This window comes from Labeo rohita, chromosome 8, assembly GCF_022985175.1.
Source record: "Labeo rohita strain BAU-BD-2019 chromosome 8, IGBB_LRoh.1.0, whole genome shotgun sequence".
Lineage (NCBI taxonomy): Eukaryota > Metazoa > Chordata > Actinopteri > Cypriniformes > Cyprinidae > Labeo > Labeo rohita.
The window spans coordinates 36,303,004-36,323,604 of NC_066876.1; the positions used below are offsets into that span (position 1 = coordinate 36,303,004).

General features: G+C 33.8%; 1 protein-coding gene across 4 annotated transcripts in view; it reads right to left on the minus strand.

Moving 5' to 3' along the window:
* Nucleotides 1-2,945: 2,945 nt before the first annotated feature.
* grip2a (glutamate receptor interacting protein 2a) overlaps nucleotides 2,946-20,601 on the minus strand; it is a 57,993-nt gene continuing 40,337 nt past the window's right edge. The window contains exons 11-24 of one of the 4 annotated variants that reach the window (XM_051116822.1): nucleotides 18,974-19,144; nucleotides 18,709-18,895; nucleotides 15,570-15,715; nucleotides 15,389-15,469; nucleotides 15,138-15,201; nucleotides 14,883-15,028; nucleotides 13,541-13,685; nucleotides 13,214-13,353; nucleotides 12,880-13,071; nucleotides 10,881-11,031; nucleotides 7,862-7,982; nucleotides 5,411-5,578; nucleotides 5,189-5,335; nucleotides 2,946-3,325 (exon numbers count right to left, since the gene is read on the minus strand). In XM_051116822.1, the coding sequence (XP_050972779.1) occupies nucleotides 3,131-3,325; nucleotides 5,189-5,335; nucleotides 5,411-5,578; nucleotides 7,862-7,982; nucleotides 10,881-11,031; nucleotides 12,880-13,071; nucleotides 13,214-13,353; nucleotides 13,541-13,685; nucleotides 14,883-15,028; nucleotides 15,138-15,201; nucleotides 15,389-15,469; nucleotides 15,570-15,715; nucleotides 18,709-18,895; nucleotides 18,974-19,144 (2,054 nt within the window). In that variant the 3' untranslated portion in view covers nucleotides 2,946-3,130. Of the gene's footprint in view, nucleotides 3,326-5,188; nucleotides 5,336-5,410; nucleotides 5,579-7,615; nucleotides 7,702-7,861; nucleotides 8,003-10,880; nucleotides 11,032-12,879; nucleotides 13,072-13,213; nucleotides 13,354-13,540; nucleotides 13,686-14,882; nucleotides 15,029-15,137; nucleotides 15,202-15,388; nucleotides 15,470-15,569; nucleotides 15,716-18,708; nucleotides 18,896-18,973; nucleotides 19,145-20,601 lie in introns of those variants that run through there. The other 3 variants (XM_051116823.1, XM_051116824.1, XM_051116825.1) reach the window with 3 other exon arrangements.

The window sequence follows — 20,601 nt, forward strand, 5'->3', positions numbered from 1 at the left end:
CTTAATATAGCTGCATTTTAGAGATGTCCAATAAGTTAAATAGCATAAATTATTACTTGGTGACGTCATTAACAACGGCCCTACACTGTTGAACTAATGTGGTTCAAACGACGGAGATGCGACCGTGTTCGGGAAACAGTCGTGAGTAGCTAGTTCGTTTCCACAACAATGCATCATACTATGGAGGTTAATCAGCGAGTTATGTCGTTGTATGGAAACGCACCCCAGTTCAACAGGTTATTTAAAAACATTCACTTCGGCTCATCGGTCAAATATCACGTACGTTCGAGCACAGACATGATCAGTTGAGTTGATTCAAAAGACTTGTTCCCACCGAGTCACTGAATCAGCAAGTTCTAGCATGAGAAATGTTGAAATCAGATAAAGCCAATTCAGGAATGAATCATTCTGTATAATTTGTGAACGAGTTAAACAAGCTGATTAAAAAGAATCGACTCAAATGAACGATTCATCTCAATAAATTAGAATGTCGTGAAAAAAAAGTTCATTTATTTCAGTAATTCAACTCAAATTGTGAAACTCATGTATTAAATAAATTCAGTGCACACAGACTGAAGTAGACTGATCACCTCCATGCCACGGTAAATTAAGTCTTTGGTTCTTTTAACTGTGATGATTTTGCCTCACATTTAACAAAAACCCACCAATTCACTATCTCAACAAATTAGAATACTTCATAAGACCAATAAAAACACTTTTAGTGAATTGTTGGCCTTCTGGAAAGTATGTTTATTTACTGTATATGTACTTAGTTCTTGGTAGGGGCTCTTTTTGCTTTAATTACTCCCTTAATTGGGCGTGGCATGGAGGTGATCAGTCTGTGGCACTGCTGAGGTGGTATGGAAGCCCAGGTTTCTTTGACAGTGGCCTTGAAATCAGCATCTTTAAAAAGCTGGTCAGCAGAAAAAAAGCATGAAGTGCATTAAAATTTCTTGGTAATCGGGTGCAGTGACTTCAAAAAACACAGTAGGATGTCACCAACACCAGCGGATGACATTGCACCCCAAATCATCACAGACTGTGGAAACTTAACACTGGATTTTCCTTCCACTCAAATTTCTGTTAACATGCTTGGATGCAGCACTCTGTGAACAGCCGGCTTCTTTGGCAATGAATGTTTGTCTTACCCTCCTTGGGAAGGGTGTCAATGATTGTCTTCTGGACAACTGTCAGATCAGCAGTTTTCCCCATGATTGTGTACCCTAATGAACCAAACTGAGAGACTGTTTTGAAGGCTCAGGAAACATTTACTGGTGTTTTGAGTTGATTAGCTGATTGACATGTCACCATATTCTAATTTGTTGAGAATTTGTTGAATTGGTAGTTTTTTGTTAAATGTGAGCCAAAATCATCACAATTAAAAGAACCAAAGACTTAAACTACTTCAGTCGGTGTGCACTGAATTTATTTAATACATGAGTTTCACAATTTAAGTTGAATTACTGAAATAAATGAACTTTTCCATGACATTCTAATTTATTGAGATGCACCTTTATGTGAACCTGGACGACAAACCAGTCTTAAGTAGAATGTATATATTTGTAGTTTTTTTAATGCCAAAAATCATTTGGATATTAAGTAAAGATCACGTTCCATGAAGATATTTTGTAAATGTCCGTAATATATAAAATAGCCTAAATACATTGAAACTTAATTTTTGGTTAGTAATATGCATTGCTAAGAACTTCATTTGGACAACTTTAAAGGCAATTTTCCCAATGTTTTGATTTATTTGCATCCTCAAAGTTTTCAATTAGTTGAAATCTTAGTGAACTCTTGCCTACAATAACCCAAAACAATAGCAAATATGCTTTGTTAACTAGCCTCAACATTTTAAGTTGCAAAATGAATAAATTAACCAATAAATGTTAATCACTTGTCATTGCGGAAAGTAACTTCGAAAAGGTCATTGCTCTTATTTGACTTCAGAATGAAGCAATTGTGCCTCGAACACTACACATTTAATATTAAATTCTTAGCACATGCATTAGGCTTCATGTTTCCTCGAATCAGAATCCGCCCTCGGGCTAAAACAGGAGTCGTGTCAACCGGCTTTGGCTTCCAGTATCTGACAGTGCAGTGAGGTGTGGGACAGCTCATCTCCACCTTGTGCCAACACAGTCTACGATATCAAACCCCTGAACGGCGCCCTGACATGCACATGCGCTGGAACGACAGCGAGGGATCCCAACATGCACCTGTCTTCAGTTAAAGCCTGTATTGTTATCACAGACAGGGTTACATTCTGGTTTTTATCCTTTATTTTCTTTAAAAAAGGAAATGATCATTTCTAACCCAATGATATTAAATATACAACTTGTTCATAGCATTCTACATATTTAACATCCAGGAAAAGGGCTTATAATACACAGAAAAGAGGATTGTGGGTAAACGATATACAGAGAAGGATCTGCTTTTAAAAGTTACACTTAAAACAAGCTCCTTTGAAGGACTTTACTTAAAATCTGAATTTATTCCTGGTGTGTATCAGGACGTAAAGCCATAAAATTCTCATAAATTGCCTTATAGTACACAAATGACATCACCGAACCGCATCACATGCACCTTAAACATTCACATCAAGACGTCACTCTTGAAAAGAGAACAAAATGTAGCTTTTCATCAGAGAAATTCAGAAAATCGATTGTCAAACTGTCATGGTTTTGATCTCAGATTTTCATTGTCTGAACAGACAACAGATGGCTTGAAGTTTCTTTGTGTTTTGTAAAAACCTGCAGATCTGCATCAACATCAAAGGATTATTGTTGACAGCAGAAACTAAATGAGTGTCATTTATTTATATTCGAAACAAAAGTGGCATGTATGAAGATGAACTTGACATGTTTTGTGTAACTAAAAGTGTACAAACAAAACTCACGTGCCTCTGTGAGTAGTTCAACTTTGAAGATGTGGCTTGTTTGGTGCGGGATGATTCAAAAAAAGTGTAAAAACCGAAAAACAGTGGTTCCTAACTTGACAAACTTTGCTTGAAAATGATAAATAAAATAAATATAAACAAAATAGTGTTAATGTGTCCACTGTGAGGTGAGAGAGAGAAACATTTGTGTATAAAAACAAAAAGTGTGCTTTGTGTTGCTCATTTTCTGGATCAGAGGTCAACTCTTCTTGGATTTTGTGCAGAAACCACAGACAGTTCAGAAGGGTCCTGACAGTTTTTTGGTGGCCAAACGTGTGCCTGAGCGAGAGGGTTTCTGCTAATGACCAGCTGCAGATTCTCTCCAGCCTCTGTGATCAACGGCACAGCTAGACAACAGTCAAAATCACGCGTCCGTGCGTGATTGACCTGTTAAAATAGTCAGAAACAAAAGTAAAAGTAGTTTTAAAATCTTTAGTTGTAAAAGTTCTAAAAACACACCAGTAACCTGCTAGAAACAGGCTAACAAAATGATAATCATGCTAAAAGCATGCCAGTAACTGGCTAGTAACTTGCTAATCATGCTAGAAACATGCTAACATCATGCTACTGACATGCTAATCGTGTTAAAAACATGCCAGTAACAGGATAACAAACTGCTAATCACGCTAGTAACATGCTGATCATGCTAGAGTCATATTAACAACATGCTGGTAACTTGCAAATCATGCTAACAACATGCTAGTAAAATGCTAACCATGCTAGAAAGATGATTGCAACTTGCCAATTATGCTAGAATCATGCTAACAACATGTTAATCATGGTAGAAACATGTTAGTAGTAACATGGTAATCATGATACAATCATGTTACTGACATGCTAATCAGGCTAGAATCATGCTAACAACATGGTAGTAACTTGCAAATCATGCTAACAACATGCTAGTAACATGCTAGGAAGATGCTAGCAACTTTCCAATTATATTAGAATCATGCTAACAACATGTTAACAACGTGCTAATCATGGTAGAAACATGCTAGTAACATGCTAATCATGCTAGTATCATACTAACAACATGCTAGTTACTTGCAATTCATGCTAGTAACATGCTTGCAACTTGCTAGTAACATGACGTATACAAGAACCATGTTAGCAGCATGCTAGTAACATGCTAACAACATGCCAGTAACACGCTAATCACGTTAGAAACGCGCTAGTAACAAGCAAATCATCTTAACAACATGCTAGCAACATGCTAATCATGCTAGAATCATGCTAACAACATGCTAATCATGCTAACAACATGCTAGTAACATGCTACGAAGATGCTAGCAACTTTCCAATTATATTAGAATCATGCTAACAACATGTTAACAACATGCTAATCATGGTAGAAACATGCTAGTAACATGCTAATCATGCTAGTAACATGACTTATACAAGAATCATGTTAGCAGCATGCTAGTAACATGCTAACAACATGCCAGTAACACGCTAATCATGCTAGAAACGCGCTAGTTACAAGCAAATCATCTTAACAACATGCTAGCAACATGCTAATCATGCTAACGACATGCTAATCATGCTAACAACATGCTAATCATGCTAGAATGATACTAGCAACATGTTAATTCAATGCTGTTAACTTGCTAATCATGTACGTAACATGCTAACAACATGCTATCTATGTATCTGAGACTGTATTGCCTTTAAAATATTTAAACTTTAACCTTTAAAAACTACTTTAAACTTCACTTTATTTTAGACTGAAAACCATCAAACATAAAACTTTAAACTTTTTAAAACTTTTCAAAACTTTTCAAAACTTTCTGGTTCGGCTTTCTCAAGCCAACTTAAAGTTTGTGTTGACCAACTTTATCTAGTTTATTTCTGTGATCAAAGCTGAATTTTCAGCATCATTACTCCAGTCTTTAGTGTCACATGATCCTTCAGAAATCCCTCTAATATGCTGATTTTCTGCTCAAGAAACAGTTGCAGTGCTTCATTTTGTGCAAACTGATATACTGGCTGATATTGTTTGATGAATAAAGTTCAAAAGTGCACCATTTATTTGAAACAAATCTTTTGTATCATAAATGTCTTTACTGTCATTTTTGATCAGTTTAATGCATCCCTTGCTAAATAAAAGTATTAATTTCTTTAACAAAATTATCTTAAGAAAACAGTCAACCTTCTAGAACACAGACGACCTGAGGATGAATAAGTAGCGACATTTTCTAGTTTTAGATGAGCTGTCCCTTTAAGAACAGGTCAGCTGGTAGAATACATCACCTGTAGGATTCGGTCATATGGGCGTAACCCAGCTTGGTCCGCAGGCCCATCCGGACGGATCATGTTCACGTAAACACCCTTCTCCAGCAGACCGTCGGACACGCTGAACCCAAAATCCCTGCTGTCAACATCCTTCTGTATACAGATCTGAGAAAAAGGGAGAGAATGAAGATCTGACGGTCATTCAGTCATGCTTTCACCTTCTGGGAAAGTGAATATTACCTTATGAAGCTCTAATGGCATGGATGGGCTGGTGTCCTTCATGTCCTCCGGTACAGCTGTGTTCTCTGAGGTCCTCTCTGGGCTCAGTACAAGAGCTTTGGTCCTGCTTTCATTCTGCTTCTCACTGTCTTCTCCCAAACTCAGTGTGCTGCCTGACATTATAGTAGCCTGCAAAACAAATAAAACACTCCAGTACAAACTGCACCTCATTTGATTTGGACCGACATGCGGGACTAACATAAACGATGATGCTTGCTGAGATTTAAATGTCAGCTGGTTTTGTTTTATTAAGAGATTTAAATACTCTGGTTATGGTTACTTATATTGGTGTAAAGTTTTTGATTACAAATTACCTACTTTATGCTCTTCTGCTCCCCAAAGCTACATGAAATGTTACAATTTAGAAAAAACATTTTCTATTTGAATACCTTTAATAATGGAATTTATTCCTGTGATGCAAAGTTGGATTTTCAGCATCATTACTCCAGTCTTCAGTGTCACATGATCCTTCAGAAATCATTCTAATATACTGATTAAAGACTTTGGTAAAGATTTTGGTAACAAAATACTCTCATATTGGTAAATATTTTGGTTGAGAATTACTTAAATCATGGGAAAGATGTTGGTTAGATATCATGGGAGAGACTTTGGTTAAAAAAACACTTGGTATAGATTTTGGTTGAGAATTATTTATGTTGTTTTAAAGATTTTGGTTAAAAAAACATTTTTGTCTTGGTAAAGATTTTGGTTGAAAATTACTTACAGTTGAGGTCAAAAGTTTACATTCCCCTTTCAGATTTATTGAAAATGTTAATTATTTGACCAAATGCACGTTATTTTTTTTATTTAGTCCTGACCTGAATAATATATTTCACATAAAAGATGTTTACATATAGTGCACAAATGAAAATAATAGTTGAACTTATAAAAATGTCCCGGTTCAAAAGTTTACATCCTCTTGATTCTTAATACCGTGTTGTTCCCTGAATGGTCCACAGCGGTTTGTTTGTTTGTTTGTTTAGTTTAGTTTAGTGATATAGTTGTTCATGAGTCCCTCGTTTGTCCTGAACAGTTAAACAGCTGCTGTTCTTCAGAAAAATCCTTCAGGTCCCACAAATTCTTTGGTTTTTCAGCATTTTTGTGTATTTGAACCCTTTCCAACAATGACTGTATGATTTTGAGATCCATCTTTTCACACTGAAGACAACTGAGAGACTCATATGCAACTATTACAGAAGATTCAAACACTCACTGATGCTCCAGAAGGAAAAACAATGCATTAAGAGCCGGGGGTGAAAACTTTTGAACAAAACGGAGAAGTATGCATTTTTCTGATTTTGCCTAAATATCATATTTTTTCATTTAGTACTGCCCTTCAGAGGCTACAGAAGATACTTACATGTTTCCCAGAAGACAAAAGTTAAATTTAACGTGATCTTCTGATTCAAAAAGTTTTGACCCAGTGGCTCAATGCACCATTGTTACCCAATGCACCATTTTTCCTTCTGGAGCATCAGTGAGCGTTTGAATCTTCTGTAATAGTTGCATACGAGTCCCTCAGTTGTCCTCAGTGTGAAAAGATGCATCTCAAAATCATACAGTCATTGCTGGAAGGGGTTCAAATACACAAAAATGCTGAAAAACCAAAAAAAAATTGTGGGACCTGAAGGCAGACAGTTTAACTGTTCCGGACAAACAAGGGACTCATGAACAACTATCACTAAACAAAAACAAAAAGGTTCATTCAGGTAACACCACCGTATTACGAATCAAGGGGGTGTAAACTTTTGAAGGTCATTATTATCATTTCAATTATTGTTTTCTCTTGTGGACTATATGTAAACATCTTTTATGTGAAACATCTTATTTAGGTCAGTCCTAAATAATAATTTAAAAAACCTCTTATTTTGGTAACATTTTTTAATTATTCTGAAAAAAAAGATTTTGTTTTTGAAAAAATCTTTTTTATATTGGTAAAGGTTTTGGTTAAAATTACTTTTATTGTGGGAAAGACTGTGGTTAAAAAAACCCTGATATCACGGTAGAGATTTTGGTTAAGAGTTACTTATATTGTGGTAAAGATCTTGGTTAAAAATCTTTTTTTATATCATGGTAAAGATTTTGGTTGAGAATCATTTATATTGTAAAGATTGTGGCTAAAAATTACTTGCATTGTGGTAAAGATTTTGTTTGAAAATTACTTACATTATGGGAAAGATTTTGGTTTAAAAAAATTCTTATATCTTGGTAAAGGTTTTGGTTGAAAATGACTTTCTCTTCTTTTCTTTTTCCTAAAGAAAATTGGGAAAGATTTTGGTTCAGAATTACTTTTATCATGGTACAGATTTCGGTAATGTTGCCCACCTCTACATAACAAACTGGGAGTGGCTAGAAAGCCAAAACAATGATTTAACAAAGAACACAGACTATAAATAAAAAGAGTTGATTTACCTCAAGTTCCCGCAGGATTTCTGATTGACCGCAGGTCTCCAGGTCCTGAAGAGCTTGTGACCAATAGTTCTCCTGAGCGTCTGTATTGTTGTGGTTGTGACAGCGTGCGGGACTGACAGATCTGTGTCAATGCAAAGCAACCTGGGTAATGTAAGGCCAGGTGTACTATTGGAAACGGAGCTCTCTCTCTCTTTATATAACTGTACTGTACGGCATGATTGAAACAGTCACTGTACAAGATCCTTCTCAACTATAAGAAAAGCGTCGGTTAGAGAAAGAGAAACACACACAGATGTGTCTGAAGAGGCCATGAACTAATTCCGGCGACAAAAGAATAAAATGATATAAAAAAATAATAAAAAAGCAGAAATGGGCGGATGACAGCGAGTGGCCCACGGATGATTAGTAAGGCAGACGAGAGACAGAAAACCTGAGAAAAAATAGAAAAGAGAAGAGTAGGAGCATACAGAGACTGTGGAAGCAAACAGACTGTGCTAGACTTTTTCACAAGCGTTTAGCCACAGAAAACAAACCGCAACAGAAAAAGTGTAGGCCAGAAAACACATACAAAGAAAAACCATTGAGTTTCCACCAGGATCATCAAAATTACATAGAATCACCAATAAACTGTCTAATTTAACAAATAAGGGCCAATCTCATACTGCAAAACACTGTAATACCTGTACTGTAGTCCATCAATCGCTTACATATTTACAGATGAATTTCCATTTAACTGAGTTTTCTTTTTTGTTTTACTATGCTGTAGTTGTTTGTCAGTTTTAGTTATATTATCTAAATACATATACAAACATATGAATATACACTACCGTTCAATAGTTGCAGGTCAGAAAGTATTCTTTTTATTATTACTTTAATTACTGATTAAATGTGACAGTAAAGATTTAATTTCAAATAAATGTAGTTCTTTTGAACTACTTCATCAAATCTTGAGAAAAAAAATAAAGTGTCTCAGTTTTCGCAAAAATATTAATCAGCACAACTGTTTTCAACATTGACATTAGAATGATTTCAGAAGGATCATGTGACACTGAAGACTGGAGTAATGATGCTGAAAATTCAGCTTTGCATTCAGCTTCTCATTGTATTTTTAATTCAAAAAATGCACAGTTGGTGATGATAATATAAAAAAAAAAAAAAAAACTAGATAAAAAAATTTGTCAAGACAAACTTTAAGTTGAGCCGGACCAGAAAGTTTGAAAAAGCTAAAAAGTAAAAAAAAAAAAAAAAAGTTTAAAGAAAAAAAACTGTTTTAAGTTTGATGGTTTTCAGTCTGAAAGTTTAAAATTGAAACTTCAGTCTGAAAGTTCAGACTGAAGTTTAAAATTGTTTTAAAAGGTTAAAGTTTGAATGTTTTGAAAACAATACAGTCTCAGATAGATAGATTAGCATAATTAGCAAGTTGCTAACATGTTTCTAGCACGAGTAACAGGTTGATAGCATGTTCCTACCATGATTGGCAAGTTTTTACAATAATGCTAGCATGATTAGCAAGTTGTTAGCATGTTTTTAACCTCATTAACAAGATGTTAGCATGTTCCAAGCATGTTTCTAGCATGATACGCAGGTTGCTAGCACATTTCTAGCATGATTAGTAAGTTGCTAGCATGTTTCTAGCATGATACGCAGGTTGCTAACACATTTCTAGCATGATTAGTAAGTTGCTAGCATGTTTCTAGCATGACTAGCAGGTGCTAACATGTTTCTAGCATGATTATAGTTTGATTAGGAAGTTGCTAGCATGTTTCTCGCATGATTAACAGGTTGATAGCACATTTCTAGCACGATAAACAAGTTAGCATGTTTCTAACATGATTATCAGGTGTGAACATGTTTCTAGCGTGATTATAGTATGAATAGCAAGTTGCTAACATGTTTCTAGTATGATTAGCATGTTGCTAGCATGTTTCTAACATGATTAGCAGGTCCTAACGTGCTTCTAGCATGATTAGCATGTTGCTAGCATGTTTCTAGCATGATTAACAAGTTACTAGCATGATTCTAACATGATTAACATGTTAATAGTATGTTGTTAGCATGATTAGCAAGTTACTAGCATGTTTCAAGCATAATTAGTAGGTTGCTAGCATGTTTTTACCATGATTAGCAGGTTGCTAGCATGCTTACTAAGTCGTTAACAGTTGTTAAGTTGTTTTTAGCATAACTAGCAAGTTGTTAGCATGTTTCTAGCATGATTAGCAAGTTGTTAGCATGTTGCTAGCATGATTAGCAAGTTACTAGCATGATTTTAGTTGCTAGGCTTGTCTAGATAGATAAATAGATTAGAAATATTAGAATGGAAGTTTGAATTGATTAGAAATAGTTCATAGAAGGGAAGTCTTGAGTCTAGTCTAGTCTCAAGGGATTCTGGGAGTTTAAGTTTGAATAGTGTTGCTCATTTAAACATTCTATCAGTGTAAATCTATGGGATTTTTTTTTATTTTTAATCCTTAATTTTATGAATTTTTTTTCAAGACAACCTAATCAATCTTTCTGATCCTAAACTTTCAAACTGTAGTGTACATAATTGGGAAAAAATAAATAAAATAAATGAACTTGTAAAAGTTATGTCAGTATTTTACAGACAGTGCATGACAACATGTCCAGGTCACAGTTTATTCCAAAAATCATTTTTTTTCTTTCCAAATCAGCCTAAATTAGGCAGTACACAAATACTACCATAATACATGAATGTGTTACAATTCAATCATATATATTTAAAATATGACCTGGACATGTTCTTGACACGTTTTATGAGATTCACCTTTATGTTTCATTTCTAAGTGCACATACATGGAAAATAATAACTGACAAACCAAAACAAAGAACAGCCACATGACTGTGCGTTAGTAACCAAAACTATAAATCAAGCTGAAATGTTTTTCTGCACAAATGACCTTCTCATGAAACATCAGCTGTTATGTTTCTTTAACCTTCTGACTAGATAAAGATGTACTGTACCGACAGAATCAACAAGCTGTGTCCCTAAATGAACTCTCACCCAGAGTACGTCCAGTCGTCCTCACCCGGCCTCCCATCATACATAGCAGGACGGTGGGCGTGTCTTCTGGAGACCAGCGGGCTCCTGTGATTGGTCTGTCTCCAGTCATTGGGATGAAGAGTGAAATCAGACGTTCTATGAATATAGACACCTGAAAATAAAGGTTTAGGTTTGATTATGCACAAACAAGTTAGATTTGAGAGATTTTTCAGAAGGAACGACTATAAGGAAAACAGTGTTTTAGTATTTATAGATCACTTTTGTCCTTTTGGAGCTGGACAGCACCTAGTCACTGTATGTCGCTTGGAAACTCTACTAAAATTAGCCTTTTGTATTCAACAGAGTATGGAAAAATTATAATTCATTTATCCATAATTTGGTCAAGTGATGCCAGGTTCACATGACTGCTCTCACAATTGGGCCATTTTTAAAATGCCATTGCAGGAACAAAAATGACCCCACTGCTGGATGTGGGTTATCGGATACTTTTAGAATGTACCACACGATGGCAAAAGCTTTACTGGTTGGTAATATTAATGTAAAATAAAAATAAAAAAGGATCCTTCAAGTTTATTTATTCTTGGAATAAATACCTGGCAACCTAAGGAGATTACTTGAGTTTTAATTATAATTTCAGGAATTTTAATTGAGCTTGTCATTGTAGAATAATTGCACATTGATGCTTATTTATAGACAAAACTAGAATGAATGTGGAAAGAAGAGTGAAGGAAAAAAACAGTATGCAGACAAAATACAAAAAATAAATATATATATATATATATATATATATGACCCTGGACCACAAAACCAGTCTTAAGTCGCTGGGGTTTATTTGTAGCAATAGCCAAAAATACATTGTGTGGATCAAAATTGTAGATTTTTCTTTTATGCCAAAAATCATTAGGAAATTAAGTAAAGATCATGTTCCATGAAGATATTTTGTAAATTTCCTACTGTAAATATATCAAAACTTAATATTTGATTAGTAATATGCAATGCAAAGAACTTAATTTAAACAACTTTAAAGGCGATTTTCTCAATATTTTGATTTTTTTTGCACCCTCAGATTCCACATACTGAAATAGTTGTATCTCGGCTAAATATTGTTCTATCCTAACAAACTATACATCGATGGAAAGCTTATTTATTCAGCTTTCAGATGATGTATAAAGCTCAATTTCGAAAAATTGACACTTATGACTGGTTTTGTGGTCCAGGGTCACATATATATATATACATACATACATACATACATATATATATGAAAGAAATGATCACACATACATACATACATACATACATATATATATATATATATATATATTTTTTTTTTTCTCACATTTTAAAGAAGTGATCATGCAGCGAAGTGCTTAACTGATCATGAAGTGCTTAAAAATATATTTAATATATATCATTCTATCATCTATCCATCTGGTCTTTTATTCTGCATACAGTATATGAAGTATAAAATACAGAATATATAAGGACATCTTCAAAAAAAAAAAAAAAAAAAAAAAAAAAAAAACAAAATCAAAGAAACAGTAAAATAATAAAGTGTATCTATCTGGTATGTTATTCCATATATATGAGGTTTAAAACACAGAATAAATAATTTAAAAAAGCACATACTACATATTGGATAGCTAAAATCATCCAAATAAAAAAACAATGAATTAAATGAAAATATTTTATTTTATGGAGCTGTAAACTGTGATTGCATGCAGGAAGGAGCTAGTTTTCATTCTTTTTGGGCAGGTTTGGTTCAGTTTTTGTTTGTACATTTTTCTGGGACCTGGCAACCCTGACTCTCTCTTTAATTTCCCAAGGCTCTTTCATTGACCTCAATAAAAGAAAACTCAAAACCCAATCCAGGCACAGTCATCTTATCTTATCCCTCTCGCCCACTTGATTAAATGTCCAAATGAGTTAATTAACCCTCGCTGACCTTATGTTTCTGCCCTCGTTAACATTCAATTACGTTTGACATGATCTTCCGCACCTTGACTTCCATAGCCGGCATCCAGGGCTGAACTATCCCATGAGTCCATGGCTGAATCCAGACTGGGCGGTGTGGTCATTCGATGAAGTTCAGAGTATTTCCCTCGCCTGAGAGAATCTGAGCGATCGTCTTCCATGTCGCTCACGCACGAGGCCGTCCTGGACGGGCTGCCCCTGTCCGACTCCAAAAGTGCTGGAAAAGACAGATGTGGGTCAGGAGGACAAGCACTGATGCATTATTTATGAAGATGCTTTTCCTAGTGGATTATATGTCGGAAATGTTGGCATGCACTTCACCAGAACACAAACACAGAGGTCTTAATTCTGACGCTTACGTTCAGATCGCTTCTTGATTTTGAGGGTAACCGTGTCTCCGGCGGTCTGCAGCAGGTGGATGGCCTCACTCAGAGGTTTTCCCTTTAGACTCATGTTATTGATGGCCAAAACACGGTCGCCGATATGAAGAGCACCAGTCCTTTACAAATACAATCTCGCGTGAAACTCAGGTAATTGCAGTTCCCACACTGCCCACCAGATATCACATGTGAGCTGCTGCTCATGATGTCAGATGACGTGTGTTATGAAACATGCAGGTTTGAGTGTGTATTATTCATGTACTGCTGGATGAAACACTAGATGAGGCGGTGAGCGTTTAAGTGCACCTGTGTGCAAGGCCGTTGCGGGTCAGGCTGGAGATCAAGATGGGATTGAAGGGCTCTTCAGTGCCTGAAATGGTAATTCCAAGAGGACCGCCGTGTCTCTTGAGCTCTACTGTGAATATGACTGAACCGGATGACTCTAATTCATCTGCAAGAAAACACATACACAAGTTCAAATGCTAAAAACTTTTACAGTGTTATTTTAGTAATACGTTTATACCATAATACTGTTAGAATTAGATTAAATTAGAATTAGATTTTATTTATTTATTAGACTATTTCTGTTTTCAATTTTCATTTTTTATTTTTATTTTTAAATGCATTTTTTTATGTTTATGTATTTTAGTAATAATCAGATACTGAAACATTTGTTAATAATTAGAATTAGATATTATATATTTATATATTATATATAGTATATATTTATTTTTCATTAAGTTTGCATTTTTTAATTTTTAATTTTTTAATTTTTTAAATGTTTATTTACAGTGTTAATTTAGTAATATTTATATACTAGAATTTTTGTTTATTTATTCGAATTAGATTTTATTCATTAGATTATATTTTTTTATTTTAAAATTATTTTATAATAATAATAATAATAATAATAATAATAATAATAATAATAATAATTATTATTATTTTTATTATTATTTATTTATTTATTTATTTAAACCAGTTTTAGTTTTAGGAATTGTAATGGCAAAATAAGTTGAAGTTAAAGTTTTTCACATTTTAAGTTTTATTTCAAGTTTAAATTTTTCTTTTTAAATACTTTTAGTTTTAGTTCAGAATAAAAACATTATTCTATTAATGCATATTGCTTATATACATACATATACTTATATATAATACAAACACACACACACACATATTATATATATATATGAAATACCAACTTGCAGTTTTAATTTTTGTTTTAATTAAAAATGTGAATGTACTGTATATATACCTTCATGAAATTACATTAAATAAAATATTATAAATGTACATGCATACTTATATTATCAGTATGTATCAATATTATATAAATATATAAATAAAAGCACAGATTGAAGTTATTAACCGTAAGGTGGTGGTGGGGGGGGACAAAAACATTATTATAAATTATTTTAATAATATTTTAATATAATTACAGAAACAATTTTAGTACTGCATATTGATTTTACAGCGGCCATCCACATTTAACTAAAACAAAAATCTAAAATGTGACTAAAATTCCAGTACTTGATTACTCATTTAGATTTTTGAATATTTGACTACAAAATTACTTTAGTACAACATTATCTCAGTACAAATGAGAATCAGCATTTCTTATAGAGTACACACACAAAAACACACTCACCCAGGTTGTCTTCGTCTTTCTGAATGCGCAATTTGACCATCCCTTCGGCCTGCTGAAGGACCATCATGGCCTCTTCCATCCCGCAATTATCCAGCCGAACATTATCGATGGCCAGCAGACGATCGCCTGGCTCCAAGGTCCCTATTCTATTAGAAAAGGTCAATTCACATCAAACAGTGAACCAGAAACATCATATCTATCAGTTTTTCTCTTCTAATAGCAGGTTTATAAATGAATTGGTATTATGAGGTGTACCTGTGTGCAATACTGCCTCTCTGTATCTCAGAGATGATCAAAGGCTTTCCTTGCTTCTTGCTTGCTGTTAGTAGGAAGAAAGCGTAGGAAATTATTGCAACACCATTTAATGCAGTTACCACCTTAAATTTAACATTATACAGAGTGCATTAAATTCAGCTTGCATTTCATTAAATTAAAGGTACATCATGTTTATTTATGATCTGTAAACTATTCTAGGTCAACAGCGCCCCCTTTTGGTCATCACTCACCACTGATTGTAATGCCCAGCTCCACTCCACGTCTCTTGGGCAACTTCACCTGAAATGTGCCACTGCTGGGAATGACTGATTCTGAGATACACACACACACAAATATACAAACACCTGTGATTCTGCATTCAGGTCACATTTAAAATCAGCTTAAATCTTTGACTAAAATTATATTTTGTACCTGCTACATCAAACTCCACCTCCAGTGCGACCTTATTGGCCAGCGCTGCATCTCGGAGCAGCTGATTGGCCTCTTCCAGAGTTCCGTCCTCAGTGGGAATTCCATTAATGGAAAGAATTCTGTCTCCGACTTGTAACACCCCACACCTGGAATGCAAATATATATGGAACATATCCAAATAAACACAGACACATGCACACACAATAACAATACAAGTTAACAGAAGGCATAGAATATTATCACTAACTATAAGATGTTACTTTTTAAAATGACTAATATTTATTTACTTTTTAATGTTTTTGATGATTAAAGACAGAAGGAAAGAAAAAAGGTAATGACTTTTCATCTCACAATTCAGACTTTTTTTTCCCATTCAGTCTTTTATCAGTCTTGTTGCAGAATTAAAAGAAAAAAGTTAATTGTTAATCGTTGAGCTTTTTCTCACAAATCTGACTTTTTTGCAAATCTTTTTTTTTAATTGACATATAAACTCAATTATGAAGAGAAAAAAAAAAGCCATAATTACAAGTTTAATCTTTGTTTTTCGAATTCTGCAAAAACATTATGATAAAAGACACTGTTCAATAATACTCAAAATATACAATAACAACTAGGCATGTCGCATATATTAAATAACCGTCTGATTTCATCTAACCGCGGTCAATTCAGACAAGCATGATTATTGCGCACAGAGGCATTTTTTTTTTATGTTTGTTCATGCTGCTTCACAGAGTGTGTGCCGTCTGTGTTGCCATGATCACTCATTACAAGTGCTTTCGGGCTTGCTGTTTAAGCTCGGATGAAACAGTGATCGAGTTTATGGAGCTATCAAACTAAGCAGACATGAGTCACTACTAATTTTTAGCATAAAGCATTTGGATTTACTTCGGTTTTTTATGGTTTCTACCAAGATCTGGCAACACGAGCGAGTCAAGCCTCCTGTTGCTCTGGTACTGCTTTCCCTGTGATTCACCACACATACAGGTGCATCTCAATAAATTAGAATGTTGTGGAAAAGTTCAAAAGTTCAAATTGTGAAACTCATGTATTAAATAAAGCCAATGCACACAGCCTGAAGCAGTTTAAGTCTTGGTTCTTTTAATTGTGATGATTTTGGCTCACATTTAACAAAAACCCACCAATTCACTATCTCAACAAATTAGAATATGGTGACATGCCAATCAGCTAATCAATTCAAAACACCTGCAAAGGTTTCCTGAGCCTTCAAAATGGTCTCTCAGTTTGGTTCACTAAGCTACACAATCATGGGGAAAACTGCTGATCGCGTGATATTGATACTGCCTGCGCTTGAACGTGGATCAGCTGCGCTGAAGGCACTGCTACTGAGACACTAAATGTCTTCCGAGTCTCGAAAGTGAAAGCGAAAGAGAAGTCTCGCATTGTTTCCACCAGCACGGCAATTGTTTATCACCATAATTGATGGATATCTTCATATAAAAATAAGGAGAAACCTATGCCCGGCTGCGTCTGAACTATGGCGTGAAAATTTGCCCGAAGCCCGGCCCTAGGGTCATAAAAAAGTTGGGCTGAAATGCAGGGCTTTTCACTGCATAGCATTTCTGTAAAGGCGGTTGTCAGTCACTAACATTACCTGTATTGTTCGGAAGGTAATGGAGTTGTCGAATGCGGTTGTCACCCCTGTATTTCACTGAATTATGTTTGTACAGAACGCTATTAAGGAGTAAAGGGTGAACTGACAACCAAATTTAGCTGCAGTGTGTATGAGGCCAGAACAGTCACAGAGAGGACAGAATAGACGCAATAGCAAAAATACTGTACGGACACAGCAAATTCATTGTTCATGATTCTCGAAATATAAGAAAAATCTAAATACTGGTGTGGGGGTTTATATGAATGTGTTTCTGAGGGTAACTCTGGTCTTCAGAAATGTTTCAATGTTATTTTGTCCCTAATCACTATCCTTTTTAACAATTTACTGAACAAAGCATAAAAAAAAAACGTAAAAACATAAACATAAAAAACAAAACAAAAAAAAACAATTAATGACAATTTTTAAAAAAAAGACAATTAATTCGCAGTTGCAATTATTTCTTAGACAATTAATCATCAGCCAAATGTCATAATCGTGATAGCCCTAATAATAATACTGATAATATATAAAGATGATAGAACAATTGAATAATTTATAGGTGTAACACTGGATAATAATATTATTATTATCTATATACATTTGAAGTCAAAAGTTTACATGCACCTTGTAGAATCGGCAAAATGTTAATTATTTGGCCAAAATAAGAGGCATCATACAAAATGCATGTTATTTTTTATTTACTACTGACCTGAATAAGATATTTCACATAAAAGATGTTTACATATAGTCTACAAGAGAAAATAATGAGTCCCTTGTTTGTCCTGAACAGTTAAACTGCCTGCTGTTCTTCAGAAAAATCCTTCAGGTTCCACAGGTTTTTTGGTTTTTCAGCATTTTTGTGTATTTGAACCCTTTCCAACAATGACTGTATGATTTTGAGATCCATCTTTTCACACCGAGGACAACTGAGAGACTCATATGCAACTATTACAGAAGGTTCAAACACTCACTGATGCTCCAGAAGGAAACATGATGCATTAAGAGCTGGGTGTGAAAACTTTTAAACAGAATGAAGATGTTTACATTTTCCTTATTGTGCCTAAATATAATATTTTTTTCATTTAGTACTGCCCTTCAGAAGTTACTTGCATGTTCCTCAGAAAGGCAAAATAAGTTACATTTACCCTGATCTTCAAATTCCAAAAGTTTACACCCCCTTGGTTGCTTGATATTACTGTATTAAACAGATTCAAAATACATCTGTGTTTTTGTATCTTCTTGTTGGTTCACATTTTGATAAATGCTTCAGGTTTGCAAACGTGGGACTGAGACGTCAACAGAACAATAGCAACGGTGCAGTAACGTCTACAATCCTGAAGCAAGCTGTCACAGGTGATCTTTGTACTGGGCCAGATCAGTGTCTCCGCTTTCTCTCATGCTGTAAGGCTCGTGTTTGTGTTCGTACATGTACATACATCTCTCCACAGGCTCTGAATGTACAAGACAAAGGCTTCAGCATGCATCACGTCTACAGTTCGACAGCTCGGGGCAGCGGCGTCCTCTCACCTTTCAGCAGGTGTGTCAGGCTCTATGAAGCGAACGCAGGCAGGCGCTGACAGCGGTTCAGTAGCAAACACTCCCCCCTGTAACTGCAGGCCGAATCCAGTAAGAGGATCTCCTCTCAGAACCACCTCACTGGTCTCTATATGCACCACCTGACCGCCGGCGCCCACCGTACTCGACGCCAGAGACACTAAAATGAAAGTATGTTTTAAGCTATTTTACTGTGGATTGTTATGGAAATATCATTGATCTACATGCATGCACTTACATGAGCTCTTGTGGTCTCTTCTCCTTTGTCTCCTCTTGGTGACGGTGCAGCGAGGGCTGGACGGGTAGGAGGGCAGGGTGCTGCTGGGATAGGTGTTGGGGTAGGCCGACTGTGTGCCACAGTTGTAACTGTGAAAGCCTGATGTGTTTGCAGAGACGCCAGACGTCACAGCTGGAGAAGAGACAAGATCGACAAGGCTTAAATCACCATGTGTAATCCGTGTATGGCTATAGATGAATGGAATACGAGCAATACTGCTAGTAGGCAGTATGAGTGACAGCCAGTTTAATTATAACATACTGCAACAGCAATTATAGCATATTTTTAATCAGGTATTTAAATTACTGTGAAACAGCAAATATTCCTTGACTTTGTCTGAAAATTGTTAAACTATAAATAAAATAAAAAGAAGTAAATTAATAAAAGAAAGTAAATAAAAATATATAAATACATAAATTAATAAAATTAAAACTATAAAGTAAATAAAAATGAATAAACATTTAAATAAAGCACATAAAAATGAATAAAAATTGAAATAGAAAAATAACTAAAAGGTTGACAAAGTAAATAAAAATTAAAATAAATTTAAAAACAAAAATAACTAAAGGAATAGTAAAGAAATAAGTGAATATGTAAAGAAAATCGAATAAACAAAAAAGATAAAGAATACATATTAATATATCAAAAGAAAAAAAAAGAAAAAAAACAAAAATGAAAGAAATGCAAAAATGAATAAATACAAATAAAGAAAAGGAAAGAATATAAATACGTACATATGAATAAAAAAAATAGTATAAAATAAAAAATATATAAATATAAACAATGAGTTATAAAAATATAAAATATATTAGAAATATATAAAACAAAATATAAACAATAAAATATAAAAATACTAAAACAAAGTGGATAAGTAAAAATTAATAAAACATTTAAATAAAGCAAATAAAAATTAATAAATATTGAAATAATGAAAGAAAAATAAGGGAAATTATAATATCAAAAAAATAAATCAAAATGAAAATAAATTACAAAAAATAAAATATTTAAATAAAGCAAATAAAAATTAATAAAAATTGTAATGAAAGAAAAACAACAATAAATAATGAAAAAAAAATTAAATTAAAAAAAATTAAATAAGTAAAGGAATAGTAAAAAAAATATATATATAGCTGAATATGTACATAAAATTGAATAAAAAGAAAGAAAAAAGAAAGTGTGTAAATATTAAAAGTAAAACAAAAAAAGAATAAATAAATGAAAAAAAGGAAAGAAAAAATATAAATAGGTAAATATGAATAAATTAAAAAATAATATAAAATAAATAATAAATAAATAAAAAATATAAACAATGAAATATAAAAATACTAAAAGTGGATAAATATGTAAAAATAAATAAAACATTTAAATAAAGCAAATAAAAATAATAAATACTAAAACAATGAAAGAAAATAATAACAAAAATAAATAAATAAAAATGAAAATAAGTAAATCAATAGTAAAAAAAAAAAAACCCAAAAAAACAATGTGAATGTGTAAATAAAATTGAATAACCAAAAGAAAGAAAGAAAGAGAGAAAGAATATAAATAAGTAAATATGATATGAAAATAAAAATCAAAATAAAATAAAA